General features: G+C 49.9%; 1 protein-coding gene across 15 annotated transcripts in view; it reads right to left on the bottom strand.

Moving 5' to 3' along the window:
- Positions 1–11851: 11851 nt before the first annotated feature.
- CSGALNACT1 (chondroitin sulfate N-acetylgalactosaminyltransferase 1) overlaps positions 11852–24707 on the bottom strand; it is a 343992-nt gene continuing 331136 nt past the window's right edge. For all 15 annotated transcript variants that reach the window (XM_057537121.1, XM_057537122.1, XM_007178985.2 and 12 more), the window contains 3 exons: positions 24385–24479; positions 16027–16108; positions 11852–13525 (listed from right to left, as the gene is read on the bottom strand). In XM_057537121.1, coding sequence (XP_057393104.1) covers positions 13236–13525; positions 16027–16108; positions 24385–24479 — 467 coding nt within the window. In that variant the 3' untranslated portion in view covers positions 11852–13235. The remainder of the gene's footprint in view (positions 13526–16026; positions 16109–24384; positions 24480–24707) is intronic.

Here is a 24707-nt window from a genome sequence, read left to right as displayed (position 1 = left end):
ACCTGTGAACGTGGCCTTATTTGGAAACAGGGTCTTTGTGGATGTGATCACATTAAGACGAGGTCAGACCAGATTAGGGCAGGCCCCAAAGCCAACGGTGTTCTTATAAGGAGAGAGGGGTTGGGAAGTTGAGGTGCGCACGCAGAGGGAATTGCAGCCAGGGGACAACAGAGGCAGGGCCCCGAGTGCCAAACCGCAAGCCAGGGGACGCCGGGGGCCGGGGGGGCAGCGTGGAGCAGACTTCCCAGAGCCCTGGAGGGGAGCATGGCCCTGCGGACACCTCGATTCCAGACTCCTTGCCTCCAGAACTAACAGAATAAATGTCTTTTGTCTTAAGCCACCGAGTTTATGGTAATTTGTTACGGCAGCCCTAGGAAACTAATACAGAAGTTTATGTAATTGCAGACCCTGATGTGCATTGCGTACCTTTGGTGGCTGTACAGCCCGCCTGCCTCCTGAGGAAGGGAAGGCGGGAGATAACTCCCCCCGGCTCTTCGGCTCTGGACGCAGATTTGCTCAGTCAGGCGTCTCATGCAGTAGCTCCCGGGCCAGCCCAGCAGGGCGACGGCCTCTGGGCGGCCACCAGGATCACGCGGGAGGATGGGGTTTGCTGGTACTCCAGGCTTGACTCCTGTGGCGGTATTCATTTAAAGGACGCATAGGGTTGTGGCAGTCTGTTCGTGAAGTTGTTGGCTGTGCAAAACACACCTGGAGAGTGTAAAATGTAGCCAGAGAAGAGGGTGGGGTGCACGTATATGTGTGAGTGTCCATGGGTGTATGTGTGCTTTAATGAGAAAGTTTTTAAACTGATCATTGTTAGGTGTTTCTTGAAATGTTCTGTGTGGTTTCTGTTGTCTGAGAGACAATGGTCAGTTGTCTAAGAGAACCTGTCTCTTAGCTTTCATTTCTAACAGTAGTTCGGCAGTCATGACATTATGAAATTGCAGACATACACAGGGCTGGAAGTCAGAAACTTCTGTTACCAGGCTTCCCTGGTGGCACAGTGGTAAAGAGTCCACCTGCCAATGCAGGGGACACGGGTTTGAGCCCTGGTCCGGGAAGATCCCACATGCCACGGAGCAACTAAGCCCGTGCGCCACAACTACTGAGCCTGCGCTCCAGAGCCTGTGAGCCACAACTACTGAGCCCACGTGCCACAACTACTGAAGCCCGTGGGCCTACAGCCTGTGCTCCGCAACAAGAGAAGCCACTGCAATGAGAAGCCCACGCACCGCAACGAAGAGTAGCCCCCGCTCGCTGCGACTAGAGAAAGCCCACATGCAGCAACGAAGACCCAACGCAGCCAAAAATAAATAAAAATTTTAAAAAGAAAAGAAAAGAAACTTTTGTTCCCATCTCTTCCCACCATTAGCTGTGTGTCCTTGGACAGGTCCCTCTACCTCTCTGAACTTCAGTTTTTCACTTCTAGCAAAACAAGGTGGGATAACCAGGTAATTATTATTTTCATCCATCTCTGAAATCTTAAGGTTCTGGAATAAATAGAAAAATACCCTATAGCCACTAGTAATTATGAAGACAGATAAGATTCTAGCATCACCCTCTGCCTACAGTTATTTTGGAGGAAATAAGTACAGTCATATCTGGATATAACTACAGAGTGACACCCTATTGGAGGAAGACTTAGAAAACAGGTGACCAGACTGAATTAACCTAATATTACCAGGAGGGGCAGACTTGAGTTCTCTACTGTTTTACCCTGTGGGCTATTGATATTCAGAGGAGGAAACTGTCCAGTGTTTGCTGATATGATGGCCAAGAGTAGCACTTGACATTCCGAGGGAGAGTGGTTTACATAACTCAGAAACTGCTTACCGCTAAATGGGGTTGGGGAGGCCTGAATTCTCATCCCAGCTCTGCAATTAGACTCAGTGTCCCAGGGTCTGAGCCTGGTTAATGCTGAAGGCGAGGACGTCCAGCCTCTGGCCTGGTCTCGCCCTCCTGTGGCCTCGATAAGGCCAGCACCCAGACCTGCCTGCCGAGCTTTCCTGGTCTGGGATGCCCCCCAGCCCCGGGCGCTGCAACCTGCCCACCTCCGTGGGGCTGTGCTGAGTACCGCTCCCTGACCGCGGTGACTCTTCTCTCCCCCAGGGAGATTGCAGGTCTCCTACAGTCGCCCCGGACCCTCCGCTGCCCTCCCCACCGCCAGGACCTCACACCCCCACCAAACCCCCACCACGGCACAGGAGGGTGCACCAGAGAGCCACTCTGTACTCTGGCGTCACCAGCAGGCTGAGCGACAAGCAGAGGCGTCAGTTGGCTCAAACCTCACACCAAGAAGAGGAAGACACAGGCACAGCCAGAGAAAAAGTGAACCCGGGGCACGGGCAGATCTCTTGAGATATCTCAGGGGCATTTGCACCAGAAATTGCCTCTCTGAGCTAATGCTTTGGAATTGACCATCCTTTTAGCGTAAGGTCATGGCTAATGTGGCATGAGGTCTGTTTTTAGGTTAAAAAAATTAAGGTCAGGACTTCCCTGGTGGCGCAGTGGTTAAGAATCCACCTGCCAATGCAGGGGACACGGGTTCGAGTCCTGGTCTGGGAAGATCCCACATGCGGCGGAGCAACTAAGCCCATGTGTCACAACTAGTGAGCCTGCACTCTAGAGCCCATGAGCCACAACTACTGAAGCCTGCACGCCTAGAGCCCATGCTCCACAACAAGAGAAGACCCCGCAATGAGAAGCCCATGCACCGCAATGAAGAGTAGCCCCCGCTCACCGCAACTAGACCAGCGCAGCCAATAATAAATCAATTAATTAATTTTTTAAAATTATGGTCTACGTCTTTGCAGTTGCCACCTCTGCAGGGGCAGCTTTCTTCACGCACACGCATCCAAACATTGGTTATGTCCTCACATATATATACCCTGGGACTCCTGCATTCGGTGCACAGAGAAGACACAGAAGTGATTTGTAGGGGATGCTTGGATGTGTTTTCATGGGGCCTCTTTGCTTTCATTTTGTCAAGAATGTTCCAGACTGCATTGCACAGGTTTCTGTTTTAGAACATGTTTCCTACATTTATATCTTTAAATAATACTTCAATTTGAATTATGTGTTCCCGTCCTCCGGAGTAACTATTTTTGACTTAAAAAAAATACACAATGTGAGAGTTGCGAGTTAAGTTTTATTTGGGGCAAAATAAGGACTGCAGCCCAGGACGTGGCTTTTCAGATAACTCTGAGAAACTGCTCCAAGGAGGCGAGGGGGGAGCCAGAACATATAGGAGTTTTGCAACGAAGGGCAAGTAGTCGGGAACGTCAAAGGATTATTGTTAATTAAAGAAAACCAGATACCTCAAGTTAAAGAATTTAGCGCTTTTCTATGTATGGGAAGATGCAAGAGTCTGGGCTCACTGAAATCATTCCTTTGATATGCACTTGAACTATCTGGGGCCAGTATCCTCTGTTTTCACATCCTGAGTTTCCTCGGGGCTCTCTGTAGGGAGTGGCTGCAGTCTGTTGGCTGCTGGATGGCAGGTATTCTTTTCAGCCCTGAGTTTCCTCCGGGCTCACTGGCTCTCGTTGCAGGGCTGCAATCATTGGTGACTGTGGCATCCTTTGTTTACTGATATGGCAGGAAATATTCCATTTATCACGATACATCTTACTTAGATTTTCCTCCTTTGCCTTCCATTGTTGTAATCTCCTTATTGTTTTCCTCTCTCCATCCTCTTCCTTGTATTTTAGGAGAACTGTTCACTCTTTCTTTTCCACTCACAGGTTACATTCTCTGCAGTGTTAATTCTGCTCGTACAGCCTGCAGTGTGGACGTTAGTACTTCTGTTTCCAGAAGTACTGGTTCTGCCTCTTTGCCTTCCTGTTCAGGGATCTTTAGACGTCATACTACTGCCCCAGACTGAAAGCCACCAGGAGGCTTAAAAGATAAAAAAAAGATTCCTCTTTTTATTGTGTGGTAAAAACGCATTATTTGGTAATGAGGTAGCTTGGTATAGTAGAGGGAAAGCCCAGCAGTTTGGGTTTGGATCCTGGCTACTTCATTAACCAGCTGTGTGGAATCTTAAAAGAAAAGAAAAAAAAAGCTAAGCTGTATGAGCTTCAGCTTCATCTCTGAAACAGGAGTTCTAAAGTCATCCTTTGGGTTCTGAGGTTTAGAAAAGAAATATGTGAAGTGCCTGGAACATACAAAGTTCTCCACAAATAGCAGTTATTCCTGTGAGTCCTGAGCCCAGGATCCATCTCCCCCTTTATCAGCTCAGCTCGTATAACCAGTGGGCTGTGTATCCTAATGGCCCCTTTGCTAGAGTTTCTGGGATGAATTTAGGGGGCAAGGGAAACTTTTATAGAGTAAGGGACCTCATGAGGAATCACACAATATATCAGCCAGTCGACTTGCAGAGAAATGGCTCACTTAGTTTGGATTGGAAATGGTACGGAAAGGGCGTTCTCTAACGTCTGATTTTGACATCACCCAAGTTAGCAGTCATCAGTCTTCACCCCAAAGCTGGCCATTGAGATATCAACTGCCATTGAGATATAACAGATTCAGCTGCCTTGGCATTCCTGGTCACGAATCCGCAAGTATTTGCCTCTCTTTTTGACCAGAAGACTTATTACAAACCCAGATCGCTTGGGAGTTAACTCTGCCTTGTCTGCGAAGAGGTCAGGCAGCGCTGGTGCTAAGCCAGATGGCCAGGGAGGGGGCAAGGCCCAACACCCTTGTCAGTCTAAATCAGCTTTTACTTTTCTTCCACTGAAAGGATGTTCCTTCATGAGTCTTCCCACCACCTGAGTCCAGACCTGGTAACCATCCGTCGCGCTGGGCCTCAACACCCCACAACACAGCGAGCGCCCCACCTTTGGAAGGTGCTCTTGGTGGTGTGCCAGGGCTCTGGAGAGGCTTCTTAACCAGGCCACTCCCTACGTTCCTGGCAGCCCACACACTGTGGGTGTGAGCTTTTTTCTCTTTTATCTATTCTGTTTGTCCTGACTGGGGGAAAGTACAGGCACATGCAGGCTCTAACGCTTGTTTTGTTTAATTTTTTTATACCCATCCCCCCAAAAAAACTAAAACAGTTCATCCATTTCTCCTCCCCTCCACCCCCCGCCACATGCAACCACCAATCTTTTCTTCATATCTATGAGCTTGGGTTGTTGTTTGGTTTCTTTTTTCAGATTCCACATATAAGTGAGATCAGATGGTATTTGTCTTTCTCTGACTTATTTCACTTAGCTTAATGCCCTCAAGGTCCATTCATGTTGCAAATGGCAAGGTTTCATTCTTTTTCATGGCTGAATAATGTTCCACTATGTGTATTTACCACATCTTCTTTATCCATCAGTGGACACTTAGGTTGTTTCCTTATCTTAGCTATTGCAAATAATGCTGTGATGAATGTGTGGGTACATATATCTTTTCAATTTTGTGTTTTCATTTTCTTCAGATAAATACGCAGAAGTAGAACTACTGGATCATATAGTAGTTCTATTTTTTATTTTTTGAGGAACCTCTGTACTGTTTTCCACCAATTTACATTCCCACCAACAGTGCACAAGGATTCCCTTTTCTCCACATCCTTGCCAACACTTACTATTTCTACACTTTTTTATAAAAGCCATTCTAACAGGTGGTATCTCATTGTGGCTTTGATTTGCATTTCCCTGATAATTAATGATGTTAAGCATTTTTTCATATGCCTGTTGGCCATTTGTAAACCTTCTTTGGAAAAATACCTATTCGGACCTACCACCTATTTAAAAATCAGATTGTTTTGTTTTTGTTATTGACTTGTAGGAATTCTTTACATATTTTGGTATTAGCCCCTTATCAGAATATATGACTTGCAATTACTTCCTCCCATTCAGTAGGCTGCTTTTTCATTTTGTTTATGGTTTTCTTTGCTGTGCAAAAGCTTTTTAGTTGGATGTACTCCCACTTGTTCCTTTTTGCTTTTGTTGCTTTTGATTTTGCTGTCACAATTAAAAAATCATTGCCAAGACCAATGTCAAGAAGCTTACAACCTGTGTTTTCTTGTAGGAGTTTTATGGTTTCAGGCCTTAAGTTCAAGTCTTTTATCCATTTTGAGTTAATTTTTGTGTACAGTGCTGGAGAGCAATCCAGTTTAATTCTTTTGCACATGGCTGTCCAATTTTCGCAACTTCATTTATTAAAGAGTCTATTCTTTCCCCATTGTATATTCATGATTCTGTTGTTGTAAATCAATTGACCATATATGCATAGGTTTATTTCTGGGCTTTCTATTCTGTTCCATTGATCTACGTTTCTGTTTTTATGCCAATACCATACTATTTTAGCTTTGTAATACAGTTTGAAATCAGGGAGTATGAAGCCTCCAGCTTTGTTCCTCTTTTTCCAGATTGCTTTGGCTATTTGGGGTCTTTTATGGGTCTATAAAAATGTTTGGATTGTTTGTTCTATTTCTTTGAAAATTACCACTGGGATTTTGCTAGTGATTGAATTGAATCTGTAGATTGCTTTGGGTAGTATGGACATTTTAACAACAGTACTTCTTCAATCCATGAACACAGAATATATTTCCATTTATTTATGTCTTCTTCAATTTCTTTCATTAATGTCTTATAGTTTTCAATATACAGGTGTTTCACCTCCATGGTTAAATTTATTCCTAAGTGTTTTACTCTTTTGGATGCAATTGTAAATGGGATTGTTTTCTTAAATTCTCTGATAGTTTGTTATTAGTGTATAAAATGCAACTGATTTCTCTATGTTAATTTCATATCCTGCAACTTTACGAAATTCATTCATTAGTTCTAACAGTTTTTTTGGTGGAATATCCAGGGTTTATATATAGTACCATGTCATCTGAAAATAAGGACAGTTTTACTTCTTCCTTTCCAATCTGGGTGCCTTTTGTTTCTTTTCCTTGCCTTACTGCTTTAAGAATTCCAATACTATGCTGTATAAAAGTGGCAAAAGTGGGCATCCTTGTCTTTTTCCTAATCTTAGTGGAAATGCTTTCAGCTTTTCATCATTGAGTATGATATTAACTGTGGGCTTGTCATAGATAGCCTTTATTATGTTGAGGTACATTCCCTCTATATCCACTTTGCTGATAGTTTTTATCATAAACGGATGTTGAATTTTGTCAAATGTTTTTTCTGCATCTATTGAAATGATTATATGATTTTTATCCTTCATTTTGTTAATATGGTGTATCACTTTGAATGATTTGCAGGTATTGAACCATCCCTGCGTCCCTGGAATAAATTCCATTTGGTCACAGTTGTATGATCCTTTTAATGTAACGCTGATTTCAATTTACTAATATTTTGTTGAGGATTTTTGCATCTATGTTCATCAGGCATATTGGCCTGTAATTTTCTTTTCTTTCTTTTTTTTTTTTTTTTTGTGGCATCTTTGTCCCGTTCTGGTATCAGGGTAATGCTGGCCTTGTAAAATGTGTTTGGAAGAGCTCCCCTCTTTTCTATATTTTGAACGAGTTTGAGAAGGATTGGTATTCATTCTTCTTTGAATGTTTGGTAGAATTCACCAGTGAATCCATCTGGTCCCGGACTTTTGTTTGTTGGGAGGTTTTTGATTACTGATTCAATCTCTTCGTTAATCATTCTGTTCAAATGTTGTATTTCATCATGAATCAGTTTTGGTAGGTTATATGTTTTAGGAATTTATCCATTTCTTCTAGGTTGTGCAGTTTGTTGGCACATAATTGTTCACAGTAGTCTCTTGTGATCCTTTGTATTTTTGATGTATTAGTTGTAATTTCTCTTTCATTTCTGATTTTATCTGAGTCCTCTCTTTTTCCTGGTGAGGCTAGCTACTGCTTGGTCTATTTTGTTTATCTTTTCCATAAACCAGCTCTTAATGTGATTGATCTTTTCTATTATCTTTTTTGTCTCAATTTCATTTGTTTCCATTCTGATCTTTGTCATTTCCTTCCTTCTACTAACCTTAAACTTCATTCTTTTTCTAGTCCCTTGAGGTGTAAAGTTAGGTTTTTTATTTGAGGCTTTTCTTGTTTCTTGAGGTGGACATTTATCGCTTTGAACTGCCTTCTTTGAACTGCCTTTGCTGCATCCCATAGATTTTAGTATATTACGTCTCTCTTTTTGTCTCAAGGTATTTTTAAAATTTCTCCTTTGGCCCATTGGTTATTCAGTAGCATGTTGCTTAATCTCCACATATTTGTGATTTTCCAGTTTTCTTCATGTAATTAATTTCTAGTTTCATACTTTTGTGGTCAGAAAAGATCTTCGATATGATCTCAATCCTCTTAAATTTATCAAGACATGTTTTGTGGGGTCTGTCTTTAATTTCCATTTATTTTTCTTACCCTTTTCAAATGAGGTTTGACATCCCAGCCAAAGAGGTGATGTTAATTGTTGTAGATTTGTAAACCCTGGAGTTGGAGGTGGTTTTCGTGATGGGGTTACAAGCTAGGGGATTGATGACTGAGGTAGGGAGTTGCCAGTGGTGCTGTACTCACCTTGATTCAAGCTAACATGTCTGACCCTCAAGTAGATGAAGAATAAGTACAGTTCACCCAGCGTCCCCACCCGCCACCCCGGGTACTGCCTGTGTGTAGAAGGCAGGCCATCTGCACAGCCAGCCACCAGGTGAGTCTTGGGCAGAGGCCATGAAGGTGGCCTGGCCCTCTCTGAACCTCTGCGTGATGATGGAGGCCAAGAGAGCCTGAGGCAGCACAGTGTCACTTCGTCTCCCCACCCCTGCCCCTTGGAAGAGTGGACAAGGCAGACACAGCCGAGGCGCACTGGGCTGGCTACTCCAGAGGGTATGTCAGAGGATCAGTGATGCAGAGATGTTTGAAGGGCACCTCTGCTGACTGAAGAGAACATTTTCTCTCTGTGTTGAAAAAAAACACCACCCAAATCCCCCAACCAACTGGCACAGGCCCCATAGTTTTTGGCAGCATCAACAGCAAAGCCCTGAGTCCTGCCAAGAGAAACAGCTTTGAATTCAGATACAAAGCTCATCAGAATAGGGACCACACAAAGCTACCAGCTATTTGATGGGTGTTGGGAGTAAAACACACCCACCCTTCCAAGGGCCCACTCAAGGGCATTCTCTCTGATCAGCAATCCTCAGAAACAATGTCAGATCCTTTCCAAAAAGCAAGAATTCCCACCTGCCCTCCCCTCCAACCTAAGGTAGACTTTACATCTAACACCTTGGGATCCTGCTTGGAGAGCTGGCTTCTGAGGCCTCCAACCCGCCGGTGATGACCCAGAGCTGGAGGGGCAGTGGGAACCCGAGACACAAGAGGACAGGTGCTGGACTCCACCCGGGCCAAAGCTCCTGCCCCTGCCCCGAGACCATCAAGCCCTCTGGAGCTGGTCCTGGGAGGCAAAATGATGCCAATTTCTGGCCAGGCCTCTGGGCAAGCTCCTGACCATTTCTGAACCTTGGTTTTCTGCACCTGGAAAATGGAAGTAATGACATTAGCTGCCTTAGAAGGTTGGCGTTCTGTATATAAGGTGCCTGGCTATGCTTTTTACTTCAAAAACCTCTAATGCCTCTCAACTGCCTAGGGGGTCACCAACTCCAAATCACTGAGCACAGAATTTAAGGGAGGAACTATTCATTATATTTTACACTCCTACTAACACTTCTGTGGATAGACTGAAATTGTTTTCAGAATGACAGAAATAAATGACAGTGGTGCACGCATGATGGGTTCACGATCTCTACTGTGTGACCCATGGTCTGATTATACCCAAAAGGTGCGGGGCGCGCTGGGAAGTACAGCAGACACAGTTGTGAATGCAAAATTAGTATCAGATAATAACAAATGGATGTGAATACCTGCTACGTGCATGACGTGTCCTAATTCCACGGTCGGTTGTATGATATAAATGTGACTGCATTCATGAACCTGAATGAGGAAACAGGTGGAGATGAGTGTCAGGTTTAAGATCATATGGGCTGGAAGTGAAAGAACTGCATTTGAACCCAGGCATGTGGCTGGGGAAACCCTGATACTAATTTCCACGCTGAACTGAAACTGCAAATACGACGCATCCTACATAAAAGACTTGCACAAAAGCAGCCCCCACGGATGCCAGCGGAGGACCATCCCCCCGCCGCGTCTGACTGCAAGCTGCCAACGTGTCTTTAGGTTACAAGTGAGGAGCGGGAGGGAGTGCCAGCAACTGGCTCTCACGAGGCTGGTTGGTGCACGGCTGCTGGGCAGGACCCCAGGTTCTACTAGGGACCCTGCTCCAGCGGGGTGACTGGGGCCAGTTCCTGGGCGATTTACATACAGTCAGAACAGTGGAGGATGCAGAGCTGGAAGGGACCTCAGACAAGCCCCAGCCTCAGTGCTTCCCTGGTAGCATCCTTCCTCCTTTAGAAGATGTCGTTCATCACTGCCGTGCTTTGCTGTCTAAGGTTAAATGCCAAGTCCCTGATTATAATGCTCCAGTGGGGCATCAGCAACCCTTCCGTTATAAATAAGTATCTTGGGCAGGGAACAGGACAGGTCCTGCTAGGGAATGAATGTTTGTGCCCCCATAAGATTCTTAAGTTGAAGCCCTAATGAGATGGTATTTGGAGGTGGGGCCTTTGAGAGGTACTAGGTCATGAGGGTGGAGCCCCCATGATGGGATTAGTGTCCTTTTAAGAATACGAAGGAAAGCTAGCCCTCTGTCTGCTCTCAGCCATGTGAGGACAGCAGCAAGAGGGGGTCCTCACCAGACACCTGATCTGCCAGTGCTTTGACCTTGGACTTTTCAGACTCCAGAACCTGGGAAAATCAGCGTCAGTTGATGAAGCTGCCCTGTCTGTGGTATGTGTTACAGACCAAGCTGAGACAGACCCCTCCTGCATGTGCTCTGCGAGGGCTCCTGCCTCTTGGTAAAACCGTTCACCTACCTAAGCTTTGAAAAGAGGGATAGTTTGACACTATGCTGTTGTCTCTTCAGCCACCCTCAGCATCCTTTAAAATCCCATTTTTAACCCCTGCCTCAGGCACCCATGATATGCAATTTAAACCTGCACAAATGGCTGGCCCCCCACAGTGCGGCCTGGAGCTCCCATCCCGGGACCCCGAGACCTCATTGCACAGTCAGATATTCGCTCCCGCTGCTGGCCTTGCTGGGACAGCAACCTCCCGACCCAGAGGAAGACGGCAGGAGCGGGCAAGGTCGGCCCCACCAAGCCCAAGACCCAGTGGAGAGACAGACAGGTGCCCAGAGCCTCCTCCCCCAGCCCCGTGTGTGGAAGTACGAAACGCACGTACAGCCAAAAGGGCTCCTGGTAACCATTCCTCAACGTCTCCTAATCAAAAAGGACGAGCGGACTGTATTAACTGCCAGGTTCTTCACTACGGTTCTCTCCTCCCTCTAGACCAGTTCCCCCCAGGGGACACCTGGCGGTGACAGGAGCCAGTTTAGATGTCCCCCTGGGTGAGAGATGCTCTTGGCTTCGAGGGGGGAGAGGCCAGGGATGCTGGGGGCACAGGACAGCCCCCAGCAGGGACTATCTAGCCTGAAACGCTGTAGGGCCACAGCCAGGGAACCCTGGTCTACACACACAGAAAACCGTTCTCCAAAAACTAAAGATGTGGTGTTCTTAATCCAAGAAGAAATCGTACCCACAAATCACATTTTATTAGTTGTCCAATGCCACCTTCCATTCATGTCCTGGGTTTTAATTAAATTTTATGAACTACCAGTACAAATCAATACAAAGCATTTTTTTTTTTTTTAACACACCAACAGCTTGAATGTTCCTGAAGCTTTTAAACAATGAGTCGACTGTGGGCAAACAGAAGGCAAGGACCCAGAGAAATAATTAGCTCATGCATCTGGTGCTGGCTAATAAATAATTTTCACATGAATGTAGAAACCACTCAATGTTAACTGCGTTTATTTTTTTTTTAAATAGTTGGAAACTATAATAAAAGGCGATTTTCAGAAGCATCTTGGTTGACTGGGTAGAACAGCTTAATTTAAAAAATAATTAGTTACTGCCCCTTGGCTGGGGTGGGTGAACACACAGCACAATCCTCTGTCCCGCTGGATGCTGGCAGATGGAGTGACCTTTCACAAAAGACATTTTCCTGCGTTTCTTCTTGTGGAAGCCAGAAGCCAGGAACAGCACCCTGCTTGGAAAAGAGAATGTTTGGTTCACACAGTCTGCTTTGGTTTATTTAAACAGGTAAGAAAGTGGTCCCCAGTTCCCCTGAGGAGAAAGTGTGTTTTCTGACTTCTATCACCAGTCTGAATGTTTCCTTTTCTGTTAAGGTAAGAAGTACACTTTCCTTTCCCTCCAGCGTTCAGTTGCTCCTCTCCGGAAATACTCTTCAGATAAAGTATCCGTGTGTCTCGTTCGGCCAGCAGCCCCAGGCCACGCCTTCCCCACGATGACCGTCTGCCGTCCAGTGCCCGCAGGGTCAGTGCCTGCCACGTCCTCGGATGTGGGTAACAATCCGATGCTCTGAACTGAAAAGTTCTCATAATGCAGCTAAAAGTATCTTCTCAAAAAAATGTAAAAAGGTAGCTAACTTATGCTCTCTTAGTAAGGCTTGCGAACTGGTAATTAAATAAGCAGAATATAACTCATAAGCCAAAAAAGTGCATTTTAAATAAAATTAACAGATTGTTAAAACTACAACCAAAAAGATGGATGAGCAGGTTATTTTTGGTTAATCTTGGGCGGAGATGATACAATAGCTACGGGTTTTTTTTTTCGTTTTTAGTCCATTTGGTTTTGCTTGATATAGTCACAAAGATCACGATGAGTGTATCTTTGAATTTCACACGGTATCTCCTCACCGGCCTCCTGACATTTCAGCATCCCAGACACTAGAGCCCCCTGATAATCACTCATATGGGGAGGGATGTGCTGGCCTTCCATTCTGATGAACTTTTTACAAAACTGGTCTTCGTTCATGAATATTTCAGTAAGCACAGAAAACAAACAGCCCTTGCTTTGCTGTAAACACACCATTAGGCTCACGATCTCACAATCAGGCAGCCTTTGTCAGACACCGGACGGGTGCGTTTCGGCTGTTTCTGCAGGCCAGGCTGAGGGGTTTTGGTTCCTGTTGCAGAAGCTCAACAGGCAGAGGGAAACAGGAGGCTCTCCCCTTGCCTGCTTTACTAATCAAATTCTTTTCATCAGTCAAATTCTTTTCTTGCCCTTCAGGGCAATCTTTTCCTTGTTGCAGCCATTCATTTGGTAATTGCAAAAGGAAAAAAATAAACCGTCTCCCCACAGGGGCCCCTGGGAGCTCATGTGTTTTGGCTCCTTGTCTCCAGTTTCTGTTTGCGGAGGTGGGCCTCTATCTCGTGCCTGAAGACCAGCATCCCCAGCTGCCCGTGGGATGCCTCGTTCATGGCCTTGGACTGCATGCACATCTTGTACTGCTCGGGCGTCAGCTCGTCCACGCAGCGCTTCTCGTGCCACAGGTGGAAGAGGCCCCGCACGGGCGTCCGCACCACGATGAGGTTGCTGTGCAGGTACTTGCGGTAAAGGTGCACGTCCTCGCCGCCCCAGCCTTTGATGTCCAGGTCGAACCCACCTGTGGGAGAGAACACACTGCTGAACACGCTGCCGGGGCCCCCTCATCCGCACCAGCACAGAGCGCTGCGTGGAAAGCAGGAGCACCTCGGGGAGGTCTCCCCGCCCCGCCAAGTGGCGAGCATCCAACGGGGTCAGAGGGCTCAGACACCCCAGACACAGAGGGCCTCGCCGGCAGCGGCTCCAGCTCCGAGACAGCGTGACTGCACGCAGCACCCCAGCCTCGCCTGCTCCCAGGAGCCCCCGGCAGCGTGGCTGGCTGCAGTTTTAACAGCTCTGGGGTCAGCGATACCCCAGCCTTAGACCAAGGGCTGCCGCAGCGTCCCAACGTCCCAACCAAAACCTCTGAACGAAACCTCGTGGGATTCTTTGAATGTGGCCTCCTCCTGCCACTGCAGAGGACAGACCGGGGCCCTGCGGTGTGAAAAATTCACGTCCCACTAAAGCACTGTTCCTCCTATCGACTAAAGGGGGTCCCCGAAGCTGTGTGTCCTCCACAGGCTGGTGAAAGGAGTCATTTTAAAGGGACTGGCCTCACAGTTCTGAAGTTTGACTCAGAGAATCTCGTTTCACGTTATAGTGACTCCTTCACACAGTGAGGAAGGGTCACCTTTGAAAACTGAGACGGCCTCACATCTTCTCTTCACTTCAAGCCACGGCGTCCCAGACAGAACCAAGAAGCACTGGCCTCTCTGTCGTCACCATTCCCTTCTCACTGAGGAGATTTCTTGGACCTTTTGTGGAGAAGTGACTCAGTGTCTTTGTCGCACAGCCCCCGATTCCCTGCAGTCCCCAGGCCACGCTGCTCCGATGGAGACCTCCACTGGAGGGGGAAGTGGGGAACCCAGCCTGCACCCCTGGCGGTGAGCACGGGTGCCGTGCGGCCCCCGGACGCGGGACAGGAAGATCCTGAGTCACGGCCTGAATTCGAGTCTTGGTTATCATACCGGCGGCCACTTTCCCTCTCTTAAGTTTAGTTTCTTTACCCTGAAATGCAGCAGGTGCCGTAACCAGATGAGGCAGTAGGGTGAGGGGCAGTGCTTGGTTGGCTGTGATGGATTTCTCATCACCGGTATCATTACTACTTACTAAATAGAAGGCATACAAGTGAGACACCTGCAAATATGCAGAGGATGGCAAAGAGCAATGGGGGTCCAGATGTGACCCAGAGGCTCTGAGCAGGAGCCCCCTTCCCGCCTGCCACCCCCACGGTTGTCAGTGACAGCTATGCTCTATCGTTAGGAAAATCCAGTGTGTTATAACTCCAAAACTGATAAACGTACATCATTTCAAAATCACCTTTGCTTGTACACAGAGCAAGGAAACAAGAGTTTCTCAAAATGGAAATTTCCTTCAGAACATTTTAAAAATACGTCACTTTTGGAAATTAGATTTGCACATAATCATTTAGGACGACTTCTTAAAGAAATCAAGGGGCATCCGTGGTGAGTTGCTGGCAACCTGAGCAAACCCACCACTCAGAGACCCACGTGCCCCACGTCCTGCCGCTTCTAACAGGACTTGACTTCAAGACGTTTGGGTTTTTAATCTTTCTAACTTGGTGATCTCTTCGAGGGTCCTGTACTCCCCATTGTCCAACGCACTTCCGAACAAAAGAAACCGGGCTCCTCACACCGACTCACTGACCTTACAGAGAGAAGCCCTAAGCCTTGGGCAGGAGGGGAGGGGGCCAGGAGAGAGCAAGACAGGGGGCTGGGGGGCCCCAGGGGGACGCAGGGGTGGGAATCTCCACGTGAGGGCAGGCCTCTAGCTCCACCCCGCTCAGGGTCCACCCGAGCCTCTGAGCCCAAGGTCAAGGCTTGGGCCTGTTCACTCATCCCCGGTCGTGTACAATCCACAGATCTATTCCCTCCAGAGGCACCTGAGTAGGTGTGCTATTTCCCAGGGGACAGGAGACCCTCGGTGCTGCTCCTGACTATGCCCCCCGACGGCTGTGAGGTCCATCTGCCTCGGAGAGACTCGGCCCCTCACCTGCAAGCAGAAGGCCTTTCCTCTCTGTGTTCTGGGAGCCATGTGTGTGTGTGCGTGTGCTTGTGCATGTACGTGTGTGTGTGCGTGTGCACGCGTCCATGCACCTGGGTACGCGTATGTGTGCCTGTTGACAGTGACCGCGCACTCCGGACTTGAAGTGACATCTGGAATTTTCACAGGTTCAGCAGACAGAAACCGGGATCCTCCTGGTGTGTGATTTTCCCCAGTCCTCCGTGTTGCCCTTCTTTCTGGTGGATCCTCTCTCCGTGGAAGACATTCTGTGTGGAGGACACAGGAGCCCGGCCCGGCTGGAGGGAGGCCCTGGACAACTTGCTTCGAAGCCGCCTTTATGCATCAGCCTGACTTTGCCCTCATTTCTGTCCTCCCCCAGGGACACTGAGAGGTGCTGAAGGAGAAGACAGGGTCCCCACTGCCCCGAGCCCCCTCAGCCCAGCGCCCACATCCGTGGCCGGAGAGCGGCCTCCTTAGGGACCAGGGCCCCGGGCTCACCTATGTTGATGAAGTCGGACCGGTACTGGCAGGTCATCCCGAACCCGAAGTCTCTCCAGAACCCAGTTTCCTTCTTTATGACCTGCAGGGAGGGCACCGTCACTTGAGGGAGGAGGACAGAGTGGACGCGGATGGGGGTGTCACACATGGGGGGCGCGTCGCTGACACACAGCCATCCCCTGGGGGGGGGACGTGGAGGACAGTCAGGACACAGCAAGCCACCCGTCCCCAAGGGGCTCTGTGATTTTGGGCACCTGTGGCCGGAATGTTTCCAGGGCAGAGGCTTGAACACGCACACACACACACACGCACACGCACACTCTGACAGCGCAGCGGGGGCCGGGGTGGGGAGCCAGTTTGGGGCGGTGCCAGGGAAAAGCCACTACACATCTGGCCTGACACCTGCACGGGCGAGAAGGAGGCCTGGGGCCCACAGGCCAGGCAGGCGGCCAGCAAAGGGCTCAGGAAGCTGAGAGAAGGAGAGAGAACCACCTAGAATTCAGGCGCCCTGGCCCGGGGCGCAAACCGGACTCCCTCAGGGACTGAAAAGAAAACCCGAGGCTGCACTGCTGGCCGTGGACAAGGGCGCCGAGAGGCCAGGTCCTGAGGACACACCCTGTCCCTTCCTCCGCGGCCCGTTTTAACCTCAGCTGTGCCCCGCGCACGTGCGGGGCCTCTGGGCAGGGACCGGCTATGAAAAGCCGGGCCTGGCCCTGCCCCGTGTCTCACTCTGCAAGTACATTTCTAACGTATTTGCTGGAGCCGCAAGACTAATTTTAAAATGGTTTTTGTTGTTTACGTATTTTTGGCTGCACTAATCCTGGGAGTGGGTTTGCGACCCTAATGGCTGTTTTTCTGCATTTGTCCTGGTCGCTCACGTAGGTGTTAGGAGGAAAGGAGGCCCCGCAGCAGGGCCCCCGTGCCCGGCCCACGGCCCGCTAACTGGAGAGAGCTCGCCCCGCCCTGGCGAGACCTCTGGCCGGCGTGTCTGCCTCAGGCAGGCCCCTCAGTCCCTCTGTTTCTGTTCCTTTAATGAGGAGATTGAGCCAAGTCGCCCCAAGGGCTCTCCCAGCCTGACACGCAAATACTCACCCCCTCGCTGCCCTCCACCTTCCCGAGGGCTCACTGCACCTGTACCACAGGCTAAACTACACTTGACAAATGGCCTGCAGAAGCGGCGATGGACTTAACATTTCCTGTATTCTGCAACCTATGAAACCGTCTTATTTCACTACAACCTACACATGGATGTCACTTACACTATGGTTAGCACAAATCAGGACCAAGGAGAAGAAGGGCTGGGAGAGGCCTGTCTCTCCCCCTCGACTCCAGAACAAAGGCCTGCTGTACAGTAGCTCCCCAGCCACAAGTGTCATTAGTATCAACTGGAAAGATTTCACAGGGCAGGAAAGTCGGGAAAAATTTCCACTGAGTCATTTTTTAAAAATGTTTTCTGTTCCATCCCAGTCATGGCAGGTACACCGTCTCTGCCACAGCTAATGGCTCACTGTCCTTTCTGGTGGCCAGGACACAGACATGGCCTGGGTAAAAATGCAGTCGAAGAGGGCTCCCCTGATGGCGCAGTGGTTGAGAATCCGCCTGCCAATGCAGGGGACACGGGTTCGAGCCCTGGTCCGGGAAGATCCCATGTGCCGCGGAGCAGCTAAGCCTGTGCGCCACAGCTACTGAGCCTGTGCTCTAGAGCCCGTGAGCCACAACTACTGAGCCCACATGCCACAACTACTGAAGTCCGTGTGCCACAACTACTGAAGCCTTTGCACCTAGAGCCCGTGCTCTGCAAGAAGAGAAGCCACCACGATGAGAAGCCCGTGCACCGCAACGAAGAGTAGCCCCTGTTCGCTGCAACTAGAGAAAGCCCGCGCGCGGCAATGAAAACCCAACACAGCCAAAAATAAATAAATAAAATAAATAAATTTATATATTAAAAAAATGCAGTCAAAGAGCCGTGCAGCATTTGAACTTCAAATATTTGGCAGCGGTCTACCTGGCATTTAAGAGAGACAGCTCCACACAGGGAAAACAGTGGGCCAGCGCTTGGGAAGAAACACTAGAGGGACTGCAGAGATAGCCTCCCAGGACCCACTGAGTGGACGCAGCGCCCGGCAAGGTATGACCCTCACCTGGGGACAGTGTGACAGAGGCAAACTGACTTGTGAGCGGGGAATGAGCTACACAAACACTTATTAACGGGGACTTTAAAGCTGGAGGGTCATGAAAAGCCAGTATCTGAACAGCGCGTCGAAATTCAGCCCTTGGTGGGAATAGATCCGGTGGTGCTCTCGGCATGTACCGTGCGGGCAAGACGGGCGCGCGTGCCAAGTCCACGCCCCTCAGGTGGGCTGGGCGCTAACTGAAGCAGTGCCCTCGACAGCCCACGAGGCCTCGGGCGTGCGGCAGGCCGCAGCACAGCCCCTTTCCGAGCCCTCAGTGGTTTAAGTGCACCCTCCCCAGGCAATCAGAATAAAATCCACAGGAACATCCGGCCTGCAGAAGCCCCACGTGACCTGCCCCTGCCTGCCCTGTCCATCCCCTGTCCCCTCGAACGTGCCAGCTCGCAGGTCTCCAAGGCTGGACACCCGCAGTCTGCCCGGCTGGGGTCGCCCTTTCCTGCTCACCACCGGGCTCCGCTCAGAGCGGTCACCCTGACCCCCCCGCCAGTGTCACGTCACATCAGCTGGTTTATTTTCTCTGTAACGCGAGGGCTCTCTGCAACTCTCCTGTCCACGGGCTGTTTCCGTCTGCTGTCCTCACCCACCACCACTGGTGAACGTACGCTCAGGGCCTTGGTCTCGTTCAGGCTGGAGGTGCAGGTCCGATCACGGTCCAGCACCCAGCAGACACTCAGTCACTCCTTCTCCAAGGAACGAGTGAGGAGCTCCCGGCCAGTGGAAACGAGACGGCTGGGGTAGGGATTCTCAGCAGCGAGGGGCTCAGCCCAGGCCTCGGCGTCCACTGAGGAAGCTCTCAGAACCCGGGGCTCTGGACCCACAGGCAGAAACGCTTTCCCCTTCCTGGGCTCTAAGCAAGACGGCTCGACTTCTTAGAACCTCTGTCCCAAGCTCCTATACGGAGCTACACACGCGGGTGACGTCTACTACCGTGGCGGAGATGGAGAGGATACTGTAAGAGGACCATCCCCCTGCCCTGGATCTCACCCCTCTGCCTCCAGTGCTGTGTGCTCATGACCACGCCCCCTCCCGACCCCCAGCACCCTCTGCACCCAGATCCCAGCAGGCTCTGCCCGGCACGACACACCACAGCCGGACAACTGGACAGTGGGCAGGCCCGCCCTCCCCCGGGGAGCCCCCAGACACGCGCTCTGGGGGAGGTCACGTGACGGGAGTGATCACTTCCTATCAGGACCAAAGCACAAGTCAGCGCCTCTCCCCACAGATGTGGGAAGCCTCCTCCCTGAGGCCACACAGGTTCAGCCGTGCCTGTGGGGCGCCACGTGGCTGACTTGGCAAATGCCGGGGAAGCAATCTGGGCCGGAAAATAAAATCAGTTACAAATCCTCAGACAGAGTATTTCCTCTAAACCGGAGATAGTCTCCCAGGAACCGAGGCTGCGTTGGCCTGCCTCACGTCACCAGAAACCCCACAGGCCCCGGGTTTACAGGCCTCGTGCCTGGTGTCAGGCTCTGCTGTTGTTGCCTTGAAGTCTTAGTACATCCTGAGTACCGAGGGCCTGTGATTTCACCGTGTACCGAGCCGTGCAGTCACGTGGTGAGTGGCAGACAACCTGGGCTGCAGGGGTCCCGAGGCCGGGCTGCCGCCCCCCGTACGCCCCGCGTGGTCTGGGCCCTGAGGCTCAGGGGTCACATGCGCAGGATCCCAGGGGCTGCGTGTGGTGTGCACAGGCCTCGGGCTGGGAGGCAGCATGACCTGCCCACGATCACTCAGCCAGTCGAGGACGAGCCCAGACCAGCACCAGGCTGGCTGTGACGGTGTCCATTTCTTGACAAATGAGGTGTTTCTCAAGCCACAGCTTTCAAAGAATTGGTCTAAGAATGGACTCAATTGCCACCTCCTCCAGGATTTGTACTAACCCACACTTTTCTACAAGTCTCCTTTCATCGGCATCTGCATGAAAAAGTGAAGTGTTGGGACTTCCCTGGTGGCGCAGTGGTTCAGGATCCGCCTGCCAATGCAGGGGACACGGGTTCGAGCCCTGGTCTGGGAAGATCCCACATGCCACGGAGCAACTGAGCCCGTGTGCCACAACTACTGAGCCTGTGCTCTAGAGCCCACAAGCCACAACTACTGAGCCCGTGCGCCACAACTACTGAGCCCACAAGCCACAACTACTGAGCCCACGTGCCACAACTACTGAAGCTTGAGCACCTAGAGCCTGTGCTGTGCAACAAGAGAAGCTACGGCAATAAGAAGACTGCGCACGGCAACGAAGAGCAGCCCCCGCTCGCCGCAGCTAGAGAAAGCCCGCACGCAGCAACAAAGACCCAACACACCCAAAAATAAATTAAAAAAAAAAAATGAAGTGCCTTCTGAAGGGCATCGTGCTGGACCAGGACTCTGCCCAGGGAGCCTGTAACCCAAAGTCAGACCCTCTGCCCCCTGGAAGCATGCGGAGGTGGAGAACGTGCCCCTGCCCCCAGCTGCCGCAGTCTGGTCCCATCACTAGAGTTCCCGACCTGCCACCCAGCGCTGAGGGCGTCTGAGCAAGTGACACATGCCTCTGAGCTTCAACGTTGTCACCCGTGACATGAGCGTAGCACTCCTTTTCACCTTACTGAGTGTTACACGGGACAACGTGGGCAGAGTGCCAGCTGCCCAAAGGCCACGGACATGGCATCTGTTAATGTGACTTCTGTTCTCAGCGAATGTCTGCTTCCTGAACAAACAGAAACAGACTAAAAGGATGGACCAGGCCCAGCCAGCACTTTTTAGAAGTTTAAACTGAAATGCAGGTCAGTGGTGAAGTACTCTTTGGACTAAAGGCGAGAGAAGGGTGTAACGAGAGAGAGGTGAGGACAGGGCTGCGGACCAGGCGTACGCTGACCACTCGTCAGACAGTGACGGGCAGGACCACATGGCAGAGGGAGCACCAGGCACTGTGGGCGTCAGCGCCGGAGAGGAGATGGCCCTCGGGGGAGGGCAGCTCCGGAGACACGGGGCAGGGGTGCCCCGGCTGGCGCCAAGCCCAGGTGCTGGGGTCGGGTTTGCAGACATTTCCTCGGTGATCAGCACGAGAGTCAGATTGTGGAGGGCAGTTCATCCCCCAAGGAATCAGGATTCAGGGCTGTGCTGGCACGGCCGGGACCAGCTCACCGCCTGGGCAAGGAAGTCTCTTCCCAGCTCTGTCCAGAGACGTCACGGGGGGAGCCTGAACCAGGCCCCGCGGGAGGACTGACGCCCCAAAGATAGACAACCAACGCTGGGAGCCAGCTCCTTCCCCCTTCGGAGAGTGGGCTTTAAACACTTCTGAGCACACCACTGGCTTTGTGCCTCCAAAGGTTTGTTTTAGTGGAATTAATCTGTGTTTTGGAAACGCGTATCTGGCCGAGGGTGAAGGAGAGACTGGAGTGTGAGGGAGAGATGGATCTAGACGGCTCCTGCAGTGGCCTCAGCAGGAACTGACAAGGCTCGAACCAAGAGAGGGGATGTCTAATGTTAGCAGTTACGTAAATGAGGGTTATTCCTTTCTCGGAAGGCTGTTTCTACATTAAAGCATCAGCAAGTTTCACCTCAGGTTTAAAACTCTACAAATTAAATATTAGTATGAAATCCCATGATTTCACTTACTACTGATTACTAACGGTCTGTACTCAAATGTAAAGAAAGAAGTAAGCTGAACACACAAAAAATCCCCATAAATTTGGTTTCTCGCCTCTATTTGCAGGCAAACGTTATCAACTGTCAGTGGCAACAGCCAGAAGTAATAAGTGGTACACTGACTACCAAGGTCGTATTTGCAGGGCTGCTGGCCAAGTCTCCCATTTGCACATGGCAGTCATCTGTCACAGCTGCATTCCAGACCTGGGCTTTCCCTTCACCTTGATACTGATGCACTCCAGTGAAGGCTCTCAAGAATTTATTAATATATATGTGTCGTATCTTTCAAGACGAGCCAAAAGGAACCCCTGGCAGGAAGTCTCTCCTAATTCACCCACCTCCAATCACTACCTGTTATTTTATACCTTCTCTGCACCCACATGTTCTCTCTCCACCATATTAACTTCTGGAGTTTGAGGCTCTCCTCTGGTCATTTCCTCTCTATTTCCGCTCTCACCTAGATCTTAAGCAAATCTGTCTCTGCCACACTGGATAAGGGAATCCCGGTCTTGGCCTGAGCTCTAGCTGGCTGTGTGACCCTGGGCGAGTCTAGGAGAAAGAAGTGAGTGAGTGAAATGACCTGGGGCATCCCTGCCAAGCACAGGAATCTGCTCCAGTCCCTGACTGCCACACGCACACCTCAACTAGCTCTCCATGGGCAGCAAGTGCTCCAGAAACGGCTCAACCGGTAAGAACATAATGGATGCTTTTCTTTTTTGACGGAGACCCCTTTGTCTCAGAGACAGTTGCTGTTTCTGGGATAAATAGCCATAAATACTGACTCCTAAAATACCAGACCTGTGTGCTCTATGGAAGGTCTCAGTTGTATTCGGAGGAGACTGGTAAAGGTTGCAGGATAACTCAGAGGCCTCGGAGCTGTGGACACAGCAATCTGAGTTCTGTTTCTGACTTGACCACTAATTCTGAGGACCTGAGAAGCTGGCTGGACCATGCCAGACCTTGAGCTTCCCTGCAGGAATGGCAATAAAAGGATAAAACTTTTAAATTGTGAAATGAATTCCTTGAAAGCAAATAAGGTCTTGGTTTGAAGTTGAAACATTAATCCTATTCAATGTCAAATGTAAAGCAGTACTTTATTTAAAATCAAAGGAACTTTTATTCTGATTGGTTGAAAGAAAATAAATCCTGCATCCCATCCCCCCACCGAAGCCCTATTAGAAGCTTAGAACTCTATGGAAAGGAAACATGAAGTTTTTCCATCTCAACAGGAGTGATATCACCTCTAAGTAGGAGTGCAAAACTCTTACTGTGTTTATGTATAAAGCACATGCATACACACAGTACGTACAGATACACAACGAATGTGCGGTATTACATTTTCGCTGGGGGAAGAGAGAACGGTGTTATTACTGTGCTGTGCGCCTCACGCCGCAAGTGAAACCACGCTAAGACATGGTGAGGAATGAACCTGGTGCAGCCTAGAGGAACCCAGGCTGGAAAAGATCATTACATCAGCTGCCAGAGGTTAACTGGAGGGGGACCCAGGATGGGGTGGGAGAGAACAGGTTTTCCTACTTCTGGAAGCTTCAACACAGAATCAGCCTTCCCAAAGAATTTCATAGAACACATTTTCAATGAAAATCAGTTTACTTTCCCACTGCAGGGAAACATGGGAGACTGAGTCCCATCACCTCCTCATGGTCAGACAGCGGCTTCCTTTCTCCACCCTGAGAAGCAAAGAAACACGGCTTCGCCACCTCAACAGGAGAGAGAGCCGCTTGAGGCAATTCCTACCGCCGCCCCCAAGGCTCAGCCTGAGCTGGCAACAGCTTCAGATAAGCCCCGCTGGCGTCTACAGAAGATCACGGCCCAGCTTGGCGATGACAACAGTGGGACATTTTGCCTCGGAGAGGCACACCTTCCAGCGGCACAGGGACCTTCTGCTGGCTTCACCCCATCTTCCTATTGCCTGCACTCTCTGCTGAATGGACCAGCGAAGACATCTCAGCTTACAGAGAGCCTGTGTGGGTCACCTACCCATCACCTGTGCGGCTGGGGTCTTAGCACAGAAGTCCCTCCCATATTCCTGTGAAAGCCACCTTGCTGGTGACACTTCTGATGCTAATGTGGGAATGGTGACGGAGAGCAGGGACCTGGCCCCTGCCCCACTGTGTGCCTGTGTGTGTGTGTGTGGGGGGGGTCAGCCACCTCTTCCTGACTTCCGTTTTCCACCCGTCAGATGGGAACCTAAATCTCACCTTTCTTACCTCATAGGATTGTAATAATAAAGGGGAAATGTGCTGCAACCATAATGCAATAATACTGGTTTCCAAAACCGTAGAAGAAAACTATGAAATTACCTTTCTGTAAGGTACTGTTCCTATTTATTTTCCACTTTTAAATACTGCAAGCACTTTTAATCAACGAGGCGCTGGGAACAAAGGCCAGAACACCTGTCACACTTACAAATTACTCTGGGAGGCAATCCACAGGTTTCCACTCACCTCCACTCATGGTCAGGTGCCCCTGGTGATGAAAGACATGAAACAGAGCCCCACCAAGGCCCCTCGGGTGGAGTACTCACCAGCTGCTTTTCTAAGGGAGGGATCGAGTCATGATGGCCGTATATTATGCCAGGATTGTACTGACTGAAAAGGACCGGATAAAATACCTTCTTCCCTGCAAACCAGAAAACAAACATATGCGCTAAGCGACAGATAAAGCTGTTAGGTTTGTTCATTTATATGCGACCGTCAGAAACACCCTAGGGATCTGCGTCCACCGTCCCTTTTCCCTCCACTGGACTCTGACACAGACCTTAGCAGTACTGTGGCAGGTAGACCAGATGGACACACTCGGATTCCCTACTTCCCAGCACAGGGGTAACGTTCCAAGCTCTGATGGCCA

The sequence above is a fragment of the Balaenoptera acutorostrata genome, chromosome 21 (assembly GCF_949987535.1).
Source record: "Balaenoptera acutorostrata chromosome 21, mBalAcu1.1, whole genome shotgun sequence".
Classification (NCBI taxonomy): Eukaryota; Metazoa; Chordata; class Mammalia; order Artiodactyla; family Balaenopteridae; genus Balaenoptera; species Balaenoptera acutorostrata.
This window is presented reverse-complemented; position numbering and strand designations above follow the sequence as displayed.